Raw genomic sequence first — 17,468 nt, 5'->3', positions numbered from 1 at the left:
TGGGATACTGCCTTGCGTCAGGGACTGTTGATGCCTCACATACCACCTAGGATGGAACCTGTATTGTGAGGCTTACAGTGAGTGCTCAATTCCCAAAACCCTAGAAGGATCTGAACCAAAATATTGTACATTTTTACCTGATACTCAAAACAAGGGGTCCAACTATTTGTAGCAAATCCTTATTGTTTCCAAACAGGTTTAGTTTTGAGTAAAATGGAGAAACCATGGGATTAATTTTCTTTCTATAAAACTATTTGAAATTTAGAATCTGCCCTCCCCACACCACACATAACTACAAACCTGCAAACTAATCAACCAACCAACCGACAAACAAAACAAAGTGGTTATAGAGAAAAAGGAATTGGAAGGAAACTAGAAGGTGAATATTAGTTAGAATTGGGGAAAAAATGTAAAATATGTGGCTACTTATTACAAAGACAAAAAGTGAAATGTTTTATCTTTTAGTAATTTGGTGGGTGTGGCAAGAAGAGGGGAATAAAAGCCCAAAATAAATTTTGTCTACCCCAAGTCTTGGTCAAGTATGACACCTAGAGGCCACACAAACAATTCCTTTGGGTGATTTTTTTTTTTTTGTAAGGCAATATGCACTTATGTAGAGAAAATTAAAGTTTTTATTTCAAAATGGACATCCTTAGATACTTCCCTATGTAACATTCTATCAATGAATAACTTTGTGTATATTCCTTCATTTACTTATTGTTTTTTAGTCATAAAAACTGATGATATTCAAAGTTGTTTCCTTTTCTGTTGAGTAACTGAATTTTGGATGATTGATTTTAAATGCTGGTACTAATCACTAAAAGTCACTGTCTATACGTCTTATGGGTCATGAAGTATGTTTATATGTTTATGTTCTAATAAAACAGAAAACACACCCTCACTCTCTGGAGGTTGGAAATGATAGCAAAAATAATAAAGACGAAAGGACACCACATGAGAGGTGATAGGTTCAGAATTGTCTCATTTCTAAATATTGAAAAAATATGCTTTGCATTTTTCATCCATTGGTTTGGAAGACTTTTATAGCCCTGGCTCATTAATACTTGAACAGTTCTTCATGAAAAATGATGAACGATTTACTTCATGGCAGGCTGTACAGATGGTCAATTTAATCTGCATCCTTGAGACTTCTCATGACTAAATTTTGACATCATGTCATTAAACATTTGTGTATTATTTATACCATATTCTAGAAAACAAAAATTGCTATGTCTTGCTTCTCTTGCCATCTATCAGTTTTATTGATAGGATTTATCTAACTGGACACTATAGCTTTCACAAAGGAACATGTATCTGAATATATATATCACTTTTGTCTCCTCAGAGACCCATACATTTTTGTCTTCAAGTGCAATAACGACGTTGTTATAGAACAGATATGGGGCAGTGGTGGAGACAAATGTTTCTGTGACTTAGTTTCTGTAACCTTGTCCAGAGATGTCTTTACTAACTATGCATGTGTATGTGTTTGTGTGTGACCCTTAAGCCTTGTATAAATTGAAGTTAAAAGAAGGAAACCAATTGTTGGCTATTTTCAAACACTGCTGCGGAACATTTACTCTAGTTGTATATTTTAAATGGAGGCAAATTTTGACTTAGAAGTGGTCCCTGGCTCTTATGTATAATGCTTGAAGTTGTAGCTATAATGTTTAAACTCTTGACCATTTGAGTAATTACTGTACAACCATGGATAAATATAAAGATCAGAATCTTAGATTTTTCTTTTGACATTAAGCTATTAAGTATAGCATCTGATGGCTTTTCGAAGGGCTGATTACCCTACACATTCAATTGTACTAAGTTGACTCCTTAGATTCTCTGTCTTCTGTTATATAGTGAGTTTCTGCTTGGTGAATTGATTTGAGACTTCTCAAGAATGCTTAGAATGGGCTGATACTAAGAGAGTACTTCCAGTTTGAAATCCTCCTTGTGCCAGAGTTAGAGGATTTCAGGGTTTGGGGCTCTAACACTAGCTGAGAGACAAAGACAAGCAAGCAGGATGGCAAAACACTGCCATTGTAGAGTAGTATTGCAGAGTTTTCCCTAAGAGGGCAGACCCGAGGAAACCCTAGCTGGTCCTATTTTCTTCTTTGGTGTAGCTGTGGAAACAAGTGCTCCTTCAGGGAGCCACACATTAGTTAGGATCAGGCTTCCTTTGTATTCCTTATCAACCTATAATCTTTTGATTGTTGCCTATTTTTCACCAGTGAAGAAATCATAATCCACACTAGCTTATCTCTCCTAATCACAGACTCACAGAACTAGGGCTCTCTGAGCTTTTAATTCCCTTTTAGAGGCCTAACAGAGTGGAAAGTAAACAAAGACCCAATTTGCAACCTTCAACATTGCTAATTTCCTCTGATGTCAGAATACTTAAACAGGCAGGACCTGGGAATTATTTGATCAAACCTGCTTTTAATCTAATGCATGCAGAAGGGCTGTGTCTGGAATGATCTGCAAAATGACAGGCCTCCCAAGAGAGCTTTATGGAAGGTTTCCTCCTTCAGAAACAGTAGCTTCCTCATTTTGGACTCTTGGGTTGGCTGTGTTGATGGAGTAAATTCACAGAGTAGTTTTCCTGCTTTTTAAATTTTATTTGGCCAAATATTGCTGACCGGATGAGAATAGTTTTCTTTGGCTTTCTGTTTGCTGAGTTTTTAGTTGGCTAAATGCCTTGATATTATTTTAGCTTTACTAGGAAACGAATTAATAAAAGGTTATTATTGGGGGACAGAGAGAGAGAAAGGGCAGAGCATTATCTGACTTCACACACATTCCTTTGTGACTACTGGTTTAAGAAAGTGAAAACACAAAGAACAAAAGACCCAAACCCAATAGGTTATTTAGATTATGAAAGACATTTTTCTACAGTAAGAGTTAAGAGAAATTAGTGGCAGAGATTTTTAAGTAAAGAATTTACTAATTTGGAGATATCCAAATGATGGAAACAGTTTTCCCTTTAATTTTACTCACAAATGTGTGAATACTTAAAGGTAGCATATTTTTTGACAGAGAATAGATAAAGGGATAGCAATTTTACTTAGTTCATATCTGAAATATAATTTTATTAGTTTTTGTAACTAGATAACATTGTGAATACTAACTAAATACTAATTCAGTTTTAAAGGCTATTAAAAGACAATGTACTTTGATTTGTCATAGTAGATCAATATTGCTCGTATTTTTATTGAGAATAGATTAAATTAAAAAAGTGTTTAAGTGCATTTCAAGAGCAAGTAAACATCTCTGCTATTTTACTATGTTTTTCACATCTGATCATAAATACATACTGCTCCCCACATGAAGTAATTCAGAAGCCACCGCTTAAAAATAAATTATAAACACTGATGCTTTGTGTAAATAAACACTAAGAATAACATGCCACTACATCTAGCATTTGACTCCTTGGGTGACGGTGAATTTCAATGCTTGTTATTTGTCATGCTGAAGCCTGTCGGATGATGATTCTTTTTATTGGTGTATCCTTCCAAACATATTTCATCGCCCCATGTGCACGGGAGTTCTTTGGGCGGGTATGTTGGAGCTGGGTGCCCCCTCTCCCCTTCGCTCGCTTCCTTTCTCGCCCTCGCGCTCTCGCCTCCCCCTGCCTCCAGCCCCCTCTCGCTCATTTGGCTCACGCCCCCCTCCTCTCTCTCCAGCTGGCGGCGGGGGCTGCGCTGCCTCCCAGACCTCGAGGACCTGCTCAGTCAGCTGGGGCCCCCTGCTAGGACCTGCCACTCTGCGCGGAATGGCAACCGCAGCAGCATCCCCGCCAGCGGCGGCAGCGGCGGCAGCCACGGCCACCGCGGACGCTATTGTTCCCCGGTCTTAAACGCGCTTTCCCTCCTTTTCATCTGAAACGAACAATAGCGGGGAAGAGCTTTGCGTTCTGAACTCCTTGGGAAGACGTTCCGAGGGCGAAGAAAAATTCCCTGTCGACTGCGTTGCGGATCTGGACCCTGGAGCGGCCGCGGGCGGCATGGGGCTGCAAGCGAGGCGCTCCGCGTCCGGGAGCCCAGGGGCTGCGGGGCCGCGCCGGGGCGTCCTGCAGCTGCTGCCGCTGCTGTCGCTGCTGCTGCGTCCGGGCGCCTGCGGGGCTGCGGCTCGGGGCCAGGCTGAGGCCCCCACCCTCTATCTGTGGAAGACTGGTAAGTGGGACGGAGTTCCCCCTTCTTCCCATCTTCACATCTGGGTCCGCATTGCTAAACTGCTGGGCTTCAGGAGGGACCCCTGTGCTTCTTGATGGCCCGGGGGTGCTGGGATCCTAAGGTAAAAAGTATGATTCCTAGGAAGCAAATTAGGTCAGGTCCGATGCTATTGGGAAAGAGAAACCTAACAACTAAGAGGCATTATGAGTCACTGGAATGATATTTCTCTTGCGGCTCTGTAGTTAATGAGGACAACCAACTGCACTTTCATAGTGAAGTACAATATTTTTAACCTCTGGATTCTCATTGAATTAGGAGTTTCTTAAATATACTTCTAGCAAAGAACAGGCAAACAGTTTAGCACCGGTCTTTATTTTGTCTTTGGGCAGTTTGCTCAGTGCCATAAAATATATGCATATAGAGTCGAATTTGTTAAGTATAGCTTTGTGATATGTGGGACACGTGGAAACATGCCAAGTGAGGGCAGTTCTGACAGTTAAAGGCAAATGGAGCTCCAGTGAGCTCCCTGAGACCGTGTAAAGCTCAATTCTTAATGAGTGAATTGCGCAATTTTTAAAGTATACAATTTTTAAGGATGTTTGGGTTTAAACTTTTCCCGCCTTGAGAATTCTTTTGCTTTGTTTTCAGCCAACCAACAAAAGCAGCAACTAATTGTCCCTTAGAACCTCCTGGCAAAGTGCTGACTAGAGGTCCTGGTGGGGCAGTGACAGGCAGGAAAACAATACCAAGTGAGGAATTACTCCCCCCACTCCAGCGGCTCCTTTCTCCTCTGAAGGACACTGGGAAGTCTTCAGCGGACCTGAAACTTCACATATTTATAGGAATAAAGTGGGAAACATTATTCCTAGTGCTTAGGGCTAGGGATAAATTGTGAGTTTCTTGGCAATGCCTAAACATTAAGATAAGGATGGAGTAGAAGGAGGGAAAGTATATATTGGTCGTGGAATTGCAAACAAGTTACAGAGAGTGGGGCTCTTTCCTGGCTTCACCTGTCTTGTAGCCCCCTGCTGCAGAGATAGATCAGTCTACTCTACAATTACACTGATATCCTGAATTTTTAAAGAAGTTGCATTAATCTAGCAACTTAGGAGATTGAACAGAAATTTATTTAAAGCCGAAGTACATAATTTGCATCAGAATGTTGCATGAAATAACACACACGTACATTTAGAAAAGCCATTTGGATGTTAGTGTTAGCAATTCTTGGTAACACCTGCCGTTTAAAGATCAGTTGATGAGTAGATGCAGATGAAATCAAATTAATTTGAAACAAAGAGTTGAAGATCTTCTCTAATTTAGCTAAAGCCATGGTATTACTTTTCAGAAGCTCAGTCATAATAAACACTAATCAAACTATAATTTACCAATAGATGGTATTATTTGGATGCTTAGTAAGAGCCTCTCAGGTAAGTGTTAGACAAAATAGGGCTTGCCTGGTTGCAGTTTGTAGTGTTAAAGTAATAAGAGCCAAGCAGTAATTCAGATTGGAGAAGAATCTAGGCACAATTCACTGTGCAGCATGTGAGGTGCCAATATATGTCAACATAAATATCATGGTGGGAACACAAGCCATAAACAGTTTAAAACAGTGGAGAACTCTCAGGAGCAAGGATACGGAGACCTGCGTTCCAGGGCCAGCTCCAGCTCTTGCTAGCTGTAGAGATGTTGACAGTTCACTTAATTTTGACCCCTAGTTTTCTCAGCTGCATATAAATATGATGATATCTTCTTCTAACTATTCATAGTGTTATGAAGATCAAATGAATGAGTTATGAGAAAGTAATCTGTAAACTTCAAAGTTATATGCATGTACAAATATAAGCTACTATGATGAGGATGATAATGATATCTCTTTTATAGTGATCCTTGATTTGGTGGGAAAAAATGGTGAATTAAACTAGAGAACAAAATAATGACCTCTGTATTTCTTTCCAGAGGGAAAGGAGACTTTATCATATCTCTAAAAGAATTGAGAGTAGGCATCAGAGGAACTAGGGAATATTTAAAGGAGAGGGATACAGTGTAAATGAAAATATAGGGATGACAGAATCATGTGTTCCTCACTTGATGAAAATAAACAGTCAGCAAGGGAGTTGGGGAAGAAAATGAGGTGAGACAGTCCAGGATGTCTATTCCAGTGGGATAAGCTTGGTCTTGGTACAGCAGATTATCGGGAGTCACATTATTGGTGAGATCAGTGATTTAAAGTGATTTAGAGTGAAGTAGTGAAAGGTACACTGGATGAGGAGCTGGGACAGGAACTCTGTGTTTATCACTAACAAGCTATAGAACGTTGGCAGAGTCATTTAATGACTTTGGTTCTTGGTCTCCTGTTTTATAATATTCATTGATTAGAAAAGATGGTATCTAAGGGCCTTTTCAGCCCTAAAATGCTTCATATGTATCTACACATATGCATATATGTATACCATGAACACACATACATGTACATACATAGTGTATTAACTTGTATATCCACATAGTGTATATATGTACATAATATATAAGGTTTATGATACATAATATACAGTGTATATTATATGAAAGTTTAATGTATTATGTATATTATATGAAAGTTTTAGTAAGTCAGCTTACAACAAAGAGTTATTGAGGGCTCACTGTGTGACTTACATGAAGTTACTGTGGTAGAGGCTGACTAAAATATTGTCATCCCTGTCCTCAAGAAATTCACAATTGAACAATACTGTAAATGCACATCGGTTACAACATGGCATACCATACTCATGAACAAAACGCTATGAGACCAGAGAGGTTGTGTAGCTGATAAAGGGAGCAAATTAAAATGAAAGGCATGACAACATTCCTGGGTCTTGGAAGTACTGCACCTCAAGTCCAGGATGTTTGGTGGGAATGAATGGATTTAATGCCAATGAGGTGAAACTGTAAGAAAACCTTCAAACTATGGTAAAGATGTTGGAGTTTATCCTATAAGCAGGTGGAAGCCATTGGAAGCTTTGAGCAGAGGGTTGACATATTCTTTGCTGAGAGTGGACAGAGATAAGGTAGGAGGCTGGGAGGTCAGTAAGGAGAGGGACTGAGAAACAAAGGGGAGCAAAACTAGGACCATGGAAGTTCTAGTGAAGAGTGAGTAGAGGAGGGCTGGGGAAGGGAAGCTAACACTTGCAGAAGAGTTAGCTAAGTTTAGAGTGCAGGGGACAGTGTCTGCCAACGAGAGGAGGAACTAATGCCATCAAGATCTCCATAGTGTCTGCACCTGGTTACTTCAGACAGAGGATGTGAAAGAAGGACGAGCAGGTTTTTGGGGACTGGGGAAGAAGAATATCAGTTTAAATCAGATACATTGAACTTGAGCTAGCAATACTCTATTCAGATGAGTACATCTAATGGGAAAATTAGTGAATGGGTGGGTAGTTTAGGAAAAAGAGTTAGGCTGAAAATGTAGGCTTGGAACTCAATAAATGTGTGATATTTCAAAGTATAGTAGTGGGAGAGATCATTAAAAGAAGAAAAATATTGAAAACGGGGGCCAGGATACTTCACAGAGACTAATGAGATTTAAAGGGCCACTAGGGGAGAGAACCTAGTGAAAGAGCCTGAGAAAGTAGGGTCAGAACAGGTCCAAGGAAAAGGGCAATTGATGCTAAATGGAAGGAGATATTTTATGAAGGGGATGGTGGCACAAGTATAAAAAATTTTCAAAAGACTGAAAAGGAATTATGAAATATTTCAGAAAAGATCAAGTAAGAGGAGGAATTGGTAAGACAATTAACAGTGTTTTGGGAAAGGACGTTTTAAGTAGAGTGGTAAAGATATAAACTTGATTGAATAATAAACAAGATAGTTGGAAAGGTATAGCATCGATAGAATCGGATAACCAAGTGGTATTTAAGTCTCTCCACTACACTGTTGTTTTTTAACAGAGAAAACCCCAGAATATAAGATATTAAATTTGTTAAAATATAAAAGTTAAATGTTTCAACAGTTTTGTGTCACCTGTGTCGTTTGAAAGGTAACCTGTCTTTATTTGCGTTAATAATTGAAAAACATATTCTATACAGAGATAAAGCACTTACATTATTGGAAGATGAATAATTACTATTGTGTTAGTTTTTTAATTTTTAATATTATAGAATATGGAATGGTTTCAATAGTAATTATAGCTAATTATATTCATCTGGCAATTCCAAATTAAGAGTATCAATGCATTGAACAAAATGTGATAGACTTAACATGAATCAGACAGAAAGTAGTGAATACATCCAACTTTTATCAACTTCTATCATAGAGATATATTTTCAAAAAGGCCTTAAGAAGTAATTAGATTTATTTTTATAATAATGAAATCACATTGAAATACAAGAAACAGAGACACACTAGCCATTGTTCAGAATTCAGGCGATGAGGGTATTTACAGGTATGAATTTTCCCTCAAGGAAATTACTTCTCACCTTAAATGCTTTTGAACTAGGTTCATCCAATGCAAGACAATACTATTAATGACAATCACTGTGTCCTTTACACAGTTAATTACACATAAAATAATCCCTTGCTTCTTCAATATAAAATAAAAAGATGTGTTAGTGTTTTCTTTTTCTTTCATGTACTTGTGCTAATATAAAATATTCTGCAATGTATATGGAAAAATATCAATCCTTATCTTACCATTCATTAAATAACAAAGGAGAGAGGGATGTAATTCAAGATAGTAGTTACTTGAGGGTGGCATTATCCTAATAAAAGTGTTTTGCACTTCAGTTGTGCTTATAATTTGCCTTAATTTGTAATGTGACACAATTTGCTTCTTAAATGGAGGCTAGAGATGGGGCATAGTGGACAGAGTGTGGGTATCAATATCAATTAATCCAGAGCAAGTTGGATCAAAAAATTTTATCCATGTTATCTATGAAATCATTTCATCTCCATGAATCTTTATTTTTCCATCTCTCCAATATGGATAAATAGTATGTATTCTATAGGAGTTTTCTGAGGATTGAATATGGTAACATATGTAATGTACTAGTAGAGTGCTTGATACATATTAGAACTTAAGTAGATGCTAATTTTTATTATTGCTATTTGTTATAGAACACAGGGGCTACTTCATTTTATGACCTGGAGCAAGTCCAGTACTGTGCATTAGCTTTCTCCAAAGCTTTTGTTTGGTAAATGCACTAGAGATTACAAATTGATGCAGTTAGAATTTTTATTCCAGAAAATTATAAGGGAGGCAGCACTGTGAAATGGAAAGAACGTGGACTTTGGGATCAGACAAATCACTGTTTAACTCTTGCCTCTACCTGACTGGTAAGGTTACTGAAACTCTCTGACCTTGTTTTCTTCCCTTAGAATGGTGACAGAAGTTCTGAAGTGAGAGGGCATTTGTGAAGTTTTCACAGGTGGTAAATAGAAAGTATCTAGTGCAGTGCCCTGAATACATTCAAAAAATGCTAGTTCTCTACTCATTCTTTATCTTTTCCTCTCCTAAAAATGACATAACTTGCAGGAATTTTACTGATCCAACACATTTATCTGTCTTCTCCAACTAAGAGGCACCATGAAAAACAGATAAAACAAGTCTAGAAAGAGAAGTTATTTTATTATAGGCTTGTCTTTATTGTTAGTTTGGCACTATATGTAGACAGCATGGAGCAAAGACCATAAGAATATTTTGAGCAGCAGATTCACGGTGAATTATATAAATAGAATGTTTTATACTTTGTGTTTTGTTTCAGGGGATTTCTCAAAAATCTGAAATTTCACATTCTTGCAATTAACATTGTCACTGATGCTTTCCAAATTAAATGCTTTCACATTAGAATTGTTTGTGGTTTATGCATTGTTTTGTTTTACTTAGGTGATTTAAATAAATTTTTAAAAACTACACTTTGTGTCTTGTTTTCCTACCCTTCTTTCTTAGCATACATAGCACAGTTAATGCTTAAAATTCATCGAGCTTATTGATTATTTGGATCAAAAAGTCAAATGCTTAGGCGGTTTTATGAAGCTTTAATATTTCAATGGACTGTGGTCACTCAGGTCACTCCTTATGCAAATCATAGGTAGCTACCTGGTTTGCAAGATGATGGAAACCCCAGTCAGGACTGAGATTAAGAGTGCTATAGAGCAGCACATACTCAAACTTTTTTCTCCCTATTACTGCTATATAAAGAAGTGGCCTGATGGTGGTGGGATGAGATGCTCACATTCTGATTAGGTTATTGGGGAAGTGTGATGTGCTTTGGATCCTTTTAGGAGGAAATGAAGCCTCTCAACCTCTGATGTAAGTTAGAATGGTGATGCTGGAGAGCAGGGTCTCTCTGGGAAGGGGAGATTGGAAGCCTCTTGGTCTAGCAACTCCATAGAACAGGCTCCCTTGGAATTAATGTGAAGGCACATTAGAGTGGTCCTTAGTGAAAGAAGCATTGGGGAAGTGGCATCCAGGAAAATATATCTTTCCTATCACAAGACCACCATAGAGTGTGAGTTAGAGGTTCCAGTGAGTCAGATGGCAGAGATTTTTAAAATTTTCTTCATCAGAACTTTACACTTAACACTTTAGAATGCATTAAGATTATGAAAAATAAAAGAATTGGCATTTAATCCTCAGGTACCAAGCAATAAGAAAAGTAATATGTAGAGGAAGTGATATAGCAATTAAAAACATATTGGGAAAGAGTAGGGTAAACATGGCAGTACTCAAAACAGTGATACCAACAAGTAATCTGTCTATTGCTTCTGATGCATAAGTGGACCTAACCAAAAGGGTGTCCTTTCATCTCCAGAAGAACTGTGGAGCTAATTGATATTTTGCATAGTTTACCATGTGAAATCATAGTCTTTGCGGTATCATTTTTATTGGTTCCATATTGTATCAAAGTTATACTATGAGAAAAGAAAGGAAATAAGGGCAGATGGTGATAAAGCACAAATGCACTCCTTTATATAGACAATAATTTTCAGATGACGCATGTAATAGGGTAATGTTGAGGGGGGTATCTATGCCCCAGGAGACACCAAAGATGATTCACAAGAATTTACTGAGTGACATCAGTAAAGTTGGGAGAAGCTATGCATGACTGCTCAAACTTGGGGAGAAAGTGAAACATAAGAGAGAGCAACAAAACAAGGCAAGAAAAGAGAAAACAGGCAAATCATCTGCATTCTTTTAAAAAATATTTTTACTAGGCTTTATTTTTTGAGTAGTTTTAGGTTTACAGAAAATTAAGCGGAAGGTACGGTTACCCCATACCCCCTTCTTCTCTCCCCATTTCTGCCTGTTATTAACATCTCCTATTAGTGTGGTGCTTTTGTTACAATTGATGACCCAATATTGATACATTATTATCAGTTAAAGTCCATAGTTTATATTAGGGTGCACTTTAATGTACATTCTATGTTTTTGGACAAATATATAGGGACATGTATTCACTATTACAGTAACATACAGAGTAGTGTCACTGTCCTAAAAATCTTCTGTGTTTTACCTATTCATCTCTCCATCCCTCCCTCTCTCCCGCTAAATCCCTGGTAACCTCTGATCTTTTTACTCTCTCCACACTTATGCTTTTTCAAGAATGTCGTATAGTTGGAATCATACAGTATATAGCCTTTTCAGATTGGATTCTTTCACTTAGTAATGTGCATTTACAAACACACAGCCTCCCCTACTATTAATATCTCACACCTGAATAGTACATTTGTTAAAACTGATGAGCCTACATTGACACGTCGTAATCACCCAAAGTCCGTAATTTACATTCGAGTTTACTCTTAGTGTTGTACATTCTGTGAGCTTGGACAGATGTGTAATGACAGGTATCCATCATTATGGTATCATACAGAGTATTTTCACTGCCCTAAATATCTTCTATGCTCTTCCTATTCATCCCTCCCTCCCACCTAACCTGTGGCAACCACTGATCTTTTTTTTTTTTTTTTTTTTTTGTGAGGAAGCTCAGCCCTGAGCTAACATCTGTGCTAATCCTCCTCTTTTTGCTGAGGAAGACCGGCTCTGAGCTAACATCTATTGCCAATCCTCCTCCTCTTTTTTCTCCAAAGCCCTGGTAGATAGTTGTATGTCATAGTTGCACATCCTTCTAGTTGCTGTATGTGGGACGCGGCCTCAGCATGGCCGGAGAAGCGGTGCATTGGTGCGCGCCCGGGATCTGAACCCTGGGCCAGCAGTAGCTGAGCGCACGCACTTAACCGCTGAGCCACGGTGCCGGCCCACCACTGGTCTTTTTACTGTCTCCATAGTTTTGCATTTTCTAGAATGTCATATACTTGGAATTACACAGTATGTGGCCTTTTCAGATTGGCTTCTTTCACTCAATAATTTTCATTTAAATTTTCTCCATGTCTTTTTATGTCTTAACGGCTCATTTCTTTTTAACACTGAATAATATTCCATTGTCTGGATGCACATTTTATTTATCCATTTACCTACTAAAGGACATTTTGTTTGTTTTCAAGTTTTGGCAGTTAAAAATAAAGCTGCTATAAACATCCACATACAGGTTTTTGTGTGAACGTACGCTTTCAACTCTGTTGGGTAAATACCAAGGAGTGCACTAGCTGGATCATATGGTAAGAGTATGTTTAGTTTTCTAAGGAACTGCCAAACTCTCTTCCATAGAGGCTGTACCATTTTGCGTTCCCACCAGCAATGAACGAAAGTTCTTGTTGCTCCACATCCTTGCCAGTGTTGTCAGTGTTTTGAATTTTAGCTTTTTTTATAGGTGTGTAGTTGTATCTCATTGCTGTTTTAATTTACTATTCCATAATGACATATGATGTTGAGCATCATCTTTTCATTTGCTTACTTGTCATTGTATGTCTTCTCTGGAGAGGGATCTGCATTCTTTTCGTTATATGAATAAGAGGAGCAAGAGCAGGTAGAACTCATGTGACAGGGTTCAAGGTCTCAGTCAAACCTGTGCTGCATATGCTCTACTTTTTGTTGCCCTGCTTATATAACCCACATAAAAGACAATTCTTTTATAAAGAGAACACACACATGGAAATTAAGTAAAGAGTAAAGAATAAATGGAGGTGGGCTACACTTGGTCTAGTTTGTTTCCCCTTGAGGGGAACACCTTGAGAGAGAGTTCGGGAGTGATAAAGGTACCTTGAAATGGAGGCAAATGGTCTGATACATTCAAGGTTAAATTGAGCCTGCAAGCTTGTGAGATTTTCAAGTGCTCACCACACGTGCTGTATCTCTAGCTGACTCTGGTCTGGTTAAGAAATTGTGTAGTTGCATATTGACTTTTCTTTGCTCTTGCATGGAGGAAGCCATGGGCTGGCAAAAAGTTAAGGTGCAATTGCCCCTGAACGTATGGGAAACAGTGGAGTTTCACTGTCTTGAACGCCCGGTAAGTTGACCTTGGCACTGGGCTGTCAAGGCAGCCTGCTGCTTACATTGCTCCCATGGACCTTCCCATGAATGCAAAATATTGAGCACCCCCGAATGGAAGTAGTAGAACAATGACTCAACAGTGGATAGTTTGTGTGCATAGGGGTAGAAATACAGCATCTTACCCAAGTAGCTAACTTAGAACTATAGGGAGAGCTTGATGGAAAATGAATTTTCCCAAGCAAATGTATCAAGCACATGCATTGATTATATTGTTGAAATAATTTAACTTATGATATATGGCCAATGTAGGGCTTTCTAATTGTGCCACACAGTCTGGATAAAAAGTCATCCCTTGGATTATTACAGGGCAGTAGCAGTAACAGGACATTCTGAGTATTCTAGATAGATGTGTTTGCAAGTATGTTCTATAATGTGCCTGCTAAAGAATGGCATCAGAACACAAATAGTGCTATTTGGGTTGCACTATCTAAAAATTATTTTCGTTTTCCCTACCAAAATCAGAGAGTGCAACTGTAAATGTCAGAGGGGTCCTCTGTATTCAGGTACTTCCTCTTGATAATGAAAGAGATTAGTTGCAAAGAATTGAATCCATAGCTTGAAATGAAAGAAGCACTGATTGCTAAGTGGTTAAATAAATATTTATTTGTATGTATTTGCATGTGTGTGTAATACATAGAATGAGATGTTGAAGAACAGACTTTTGAGCTAGACAGACATGAATGTTGAAGTAATTTTGTAATTTATTAAGAAATATGATTTCTATATCTCTCTATCTCTTGTTCCTCAGCCATGTCGTAGATATGATATTAGTATCTACCTCTGCAGGTTATTTTAAAGATAACTTTAGATAAACCTATAGAGCACTTAGACAGTACCTGGCACATGTCAATGCTCAGTAAATGTTATCTCTTACTTGGTGTGATCCTCGTGTGAACTGCAAATGCTTCCTCACTGGGATAGAGTTTGTTTCCTGGGTCTGTCTGCATCCTTTCCTTCTTCATTTTGATTCTTCTTTCTTCTTGGATCTGCATAGGCATCTCCAGCTTCTCTGCATCTGACATTGCTCTGCTTTCTACCGGCTGTCAGAGCTAACAGCATAGTGGCAAAGCTTTCGCAGAGTCGTTCAAGGTATAGTTTTAAAACACAGAGACATTCTGCCTTAGTGTTTTATTTTTACTTGTGGTTGTGCATATCTTTGCGATGCAGGAAATGCTGGAGGTGTGACTCCTTAAGTAGGACTGTGCATTCCAAAATTCCTTTGTGTGGAAACACCTAAGAATATTCTTGGCAAGAATTCCTGGTCTGTGATGCTATGAGTGAAAGGGCGTAAAAGGTGTACAGTGAATGCTGAGGCTTCCTCTCTCAAAGTCCTCTTTCTTTTGCTAAAGTTCATTTCTTCTCTCTCTGTATATATATGTATATGCAAGTCATGTATATGCTCTGTATATGTATATGTGCATGTCATGTATATAAATATCCTGCTTACACATCTCAATATATGTGGTTCAGAATCTTCTGAAGAAAACTAAAATATTTCTCAACTTGGAGGAAAGAGAGTTATTCAACTGTTTCATGCCCATTACAGTCTATCTGTTCATTCTCTAAAATTTATGTAGCATTTGTAAACTTATGATAGAATTACAACAATAATTTAATGCACCACTACATGCATACTCACACATGTATACATGCATATATACCTAGATGCATAAACACATTTAACATACATGCACATGCAAATAGCACAATCACTTACGGCTAAATTACTACACAGGATTTCATAATCTATCTGGTATTGTGAAAATTATTATACCTCTTCAAATGTGTTTTATATCTGGTATTTATAGTAGTGATTTTTAAAAATGTGTGCAATTATGAATACTTTTCACTAAAATATTAATTATTCAAAACTTATGTTAAAATTCTATTTTAGAAAATTTTATACCAACCTTTATGTTCATCAAGAACCTGGTCATATAAAAGATCTTATTACACAAGTCCTTGCGTTACCTCCCACTAACTTATAGCTTTTATTTTAAGATCCTTTTGTGTCTAACCATTTTCCTGTCTTTGCCAGCACTTGCTGGTGCCTGAACAATGTCCTCAAACTGCAGGGCCTGCACAAATTTCCAAGAAATCTTTTTCTTCTAGTATCATCTGCCTGCCAGCATATCCACAAACATCATTTATAGAAAATGTTACTTGTAAATAGTTTACATTGATTATGATATTATTAAGGCAGTACTGGTAAGACCCTAGTGGAATAAAATGGATTAACTGTTGTTTTTTTTAATATATGTGTGTGTGTAATATATACATTATATGTAATGTATATATTTTTTTCTATAAGAAATATAGTTCATTCAGAGCCGCTACATTTCACAACTTCAGGGACTCTAGTCACAGTCAGAATTAGGTGACCTTTTTCTTCATCAGTTTGTGTCAACCAGCTTCAATTAAGTAAAACTGGCAGGCGCTTGATGACTATTTTATGCCAAGCTCTGCACTGGGTGCTGGGGAGTAAACATGATTAGCACATGGACCTGTCCCTCCTGAAGTTCCCTATTACATGTAAATAAGTAATTCTCGTCTAGCGAACTTACTGCAAAAATAGAAGTGTATATGTATATATATATAGAAAACAAAGAAAGTGGTGGTCATTATCTTGCAGAATGAGACAAGGAAGGGAAAATTTCATAAAATACAAGTTTGAAGAAAACAGCTTATGAAATGGATAAAGGCTATAGAGAGACAGAATTCCAGGTAAAGATGAGCAATTGTGAAGAAATGAAATGGCACGCGTGTCCAGGGATAGCAAGAAGTTCTGAGGCACAGAAAGCAGGGAGTGAGTTGGGTGGGAAGAAGGGCGGGTACGTGTGTGGAGAAGGGAGTGGGACGACAACGCCGAGCCGGCCGCAATAAGGAGCCTGGCTTTTGTGTGCTGCTGTTTGACTTGGTGTTTGACTTAGGGAATCCAGGAGCCCAAGTCTATTTGGATTGATAAAATATTACCAAAATGACAGAATATATTTGCAAATGTTGAGTCATATGTGAATTTATGAATTTTAGAAGATTGTTAATTGTGTAAATGAACTATTATAATTCTCCTTGCAAACTTTCTATGAGAAATGCTGTCTTTAGGTAATGCTGATTAAACGTAGTTATTTCAATAGTGGTGTATCCTTTCAGGTTTATATGTAAGAGTGATTTAATATTTTCCTTTTCCTCTGCAGTTTTGATTAGACCAATGTTAAAATGAATCAACGTTAAATCTATGTACCATTTCTCTGATGGGGTCAGTGACAGAGAATATAAATGAGTGAAGTGGTCCAGGCATGGTATAAAGGCTGGTTCTGCTCACTCTTCTCTGTGTGGGTTTGATTAACTAAAGCAGCAACACAACTTCTTTACTCTGCTGCCAGTCTATCATTTGCCATCATTTAGAGATGGAGTTCAGTCTTTTAAAAATCTCATAAGGGACAACACTGTTGACCAAATACAATATCAAGTGAGCCAAAGTTGGATCATGGGGTACTAGTTTACAAACTTTGCCTGTGGCAATCCTATTAGGTCTTTAAAAATCTGAAGCTTAAATATAGGGGTGGAAATGATATTTAAAAGATACTTTTTAAAGTTTTAGAAAATGACTGCACGAGAATATATGGAACACCAAAATCAAATTAAGAGTCTGAACAGTTCTGTTTTCAGCCACCATCAACATTTCCCTCTACTTCTCTGCACGCTGGGCTCCATTAGTTCTCATTAGTTCCTGGGCCCTGTGGAATGAGAGGAGCTAGCAGGAACAAGGCATCTCCCGCCCTAAGCTGGTGCATATAATCACAGAAATGCAGCAAAGATCATAGGGTTCAATTGCTCTATAAAATGGCTGCTTCTGACGGTTTACAGTGGTGACTACG

General features: G+C 37.9%; 1 protein-coding gene across 1 annotated transcript in view; it reads left to right on the top strand.

The window, feature by feature from the left end:
- Positions 1–17,468, top strand: part of THSD7A (thrombospondin type 1 domain containing 7A) — a 675,175-nt gene that overhangs the window by 259,947 nt on the left and 397,760 nt on the right. Inside the window, exon 3 of the mRNA XM_058526377.1 lies at positions 3,681–4,169. Coding sequence (XP_058382360.1) covers positions 4,001–4,169 — 169 coding nt within the window. The 5' untranslated portion in view covers positions 3,681–4,000. The remainder of the gene's footprint in view (positions 1–3,680; positions 4,170–17,468) is intronic.

This window comes from Diceros bicornis, chromosome 3, assembly GCF_020826845.1.
Source record: "Diceros bicornis minor isolate mBicDic1 chromosome 3, mDicBic1.mat.cur, whole genome shotgun sequence".
Classification (NCBI taxonomy): Eukaryota; Metazoa; Chordata; class Mammalia; order Perissodactyla; family Rhinocerotidae; genus Diceros; species Diceros bicornis.
Note: the sequence above shows the minus strand (reverse complement) of the source record. Positions and strands in the feature narration are given on the sequence as shown.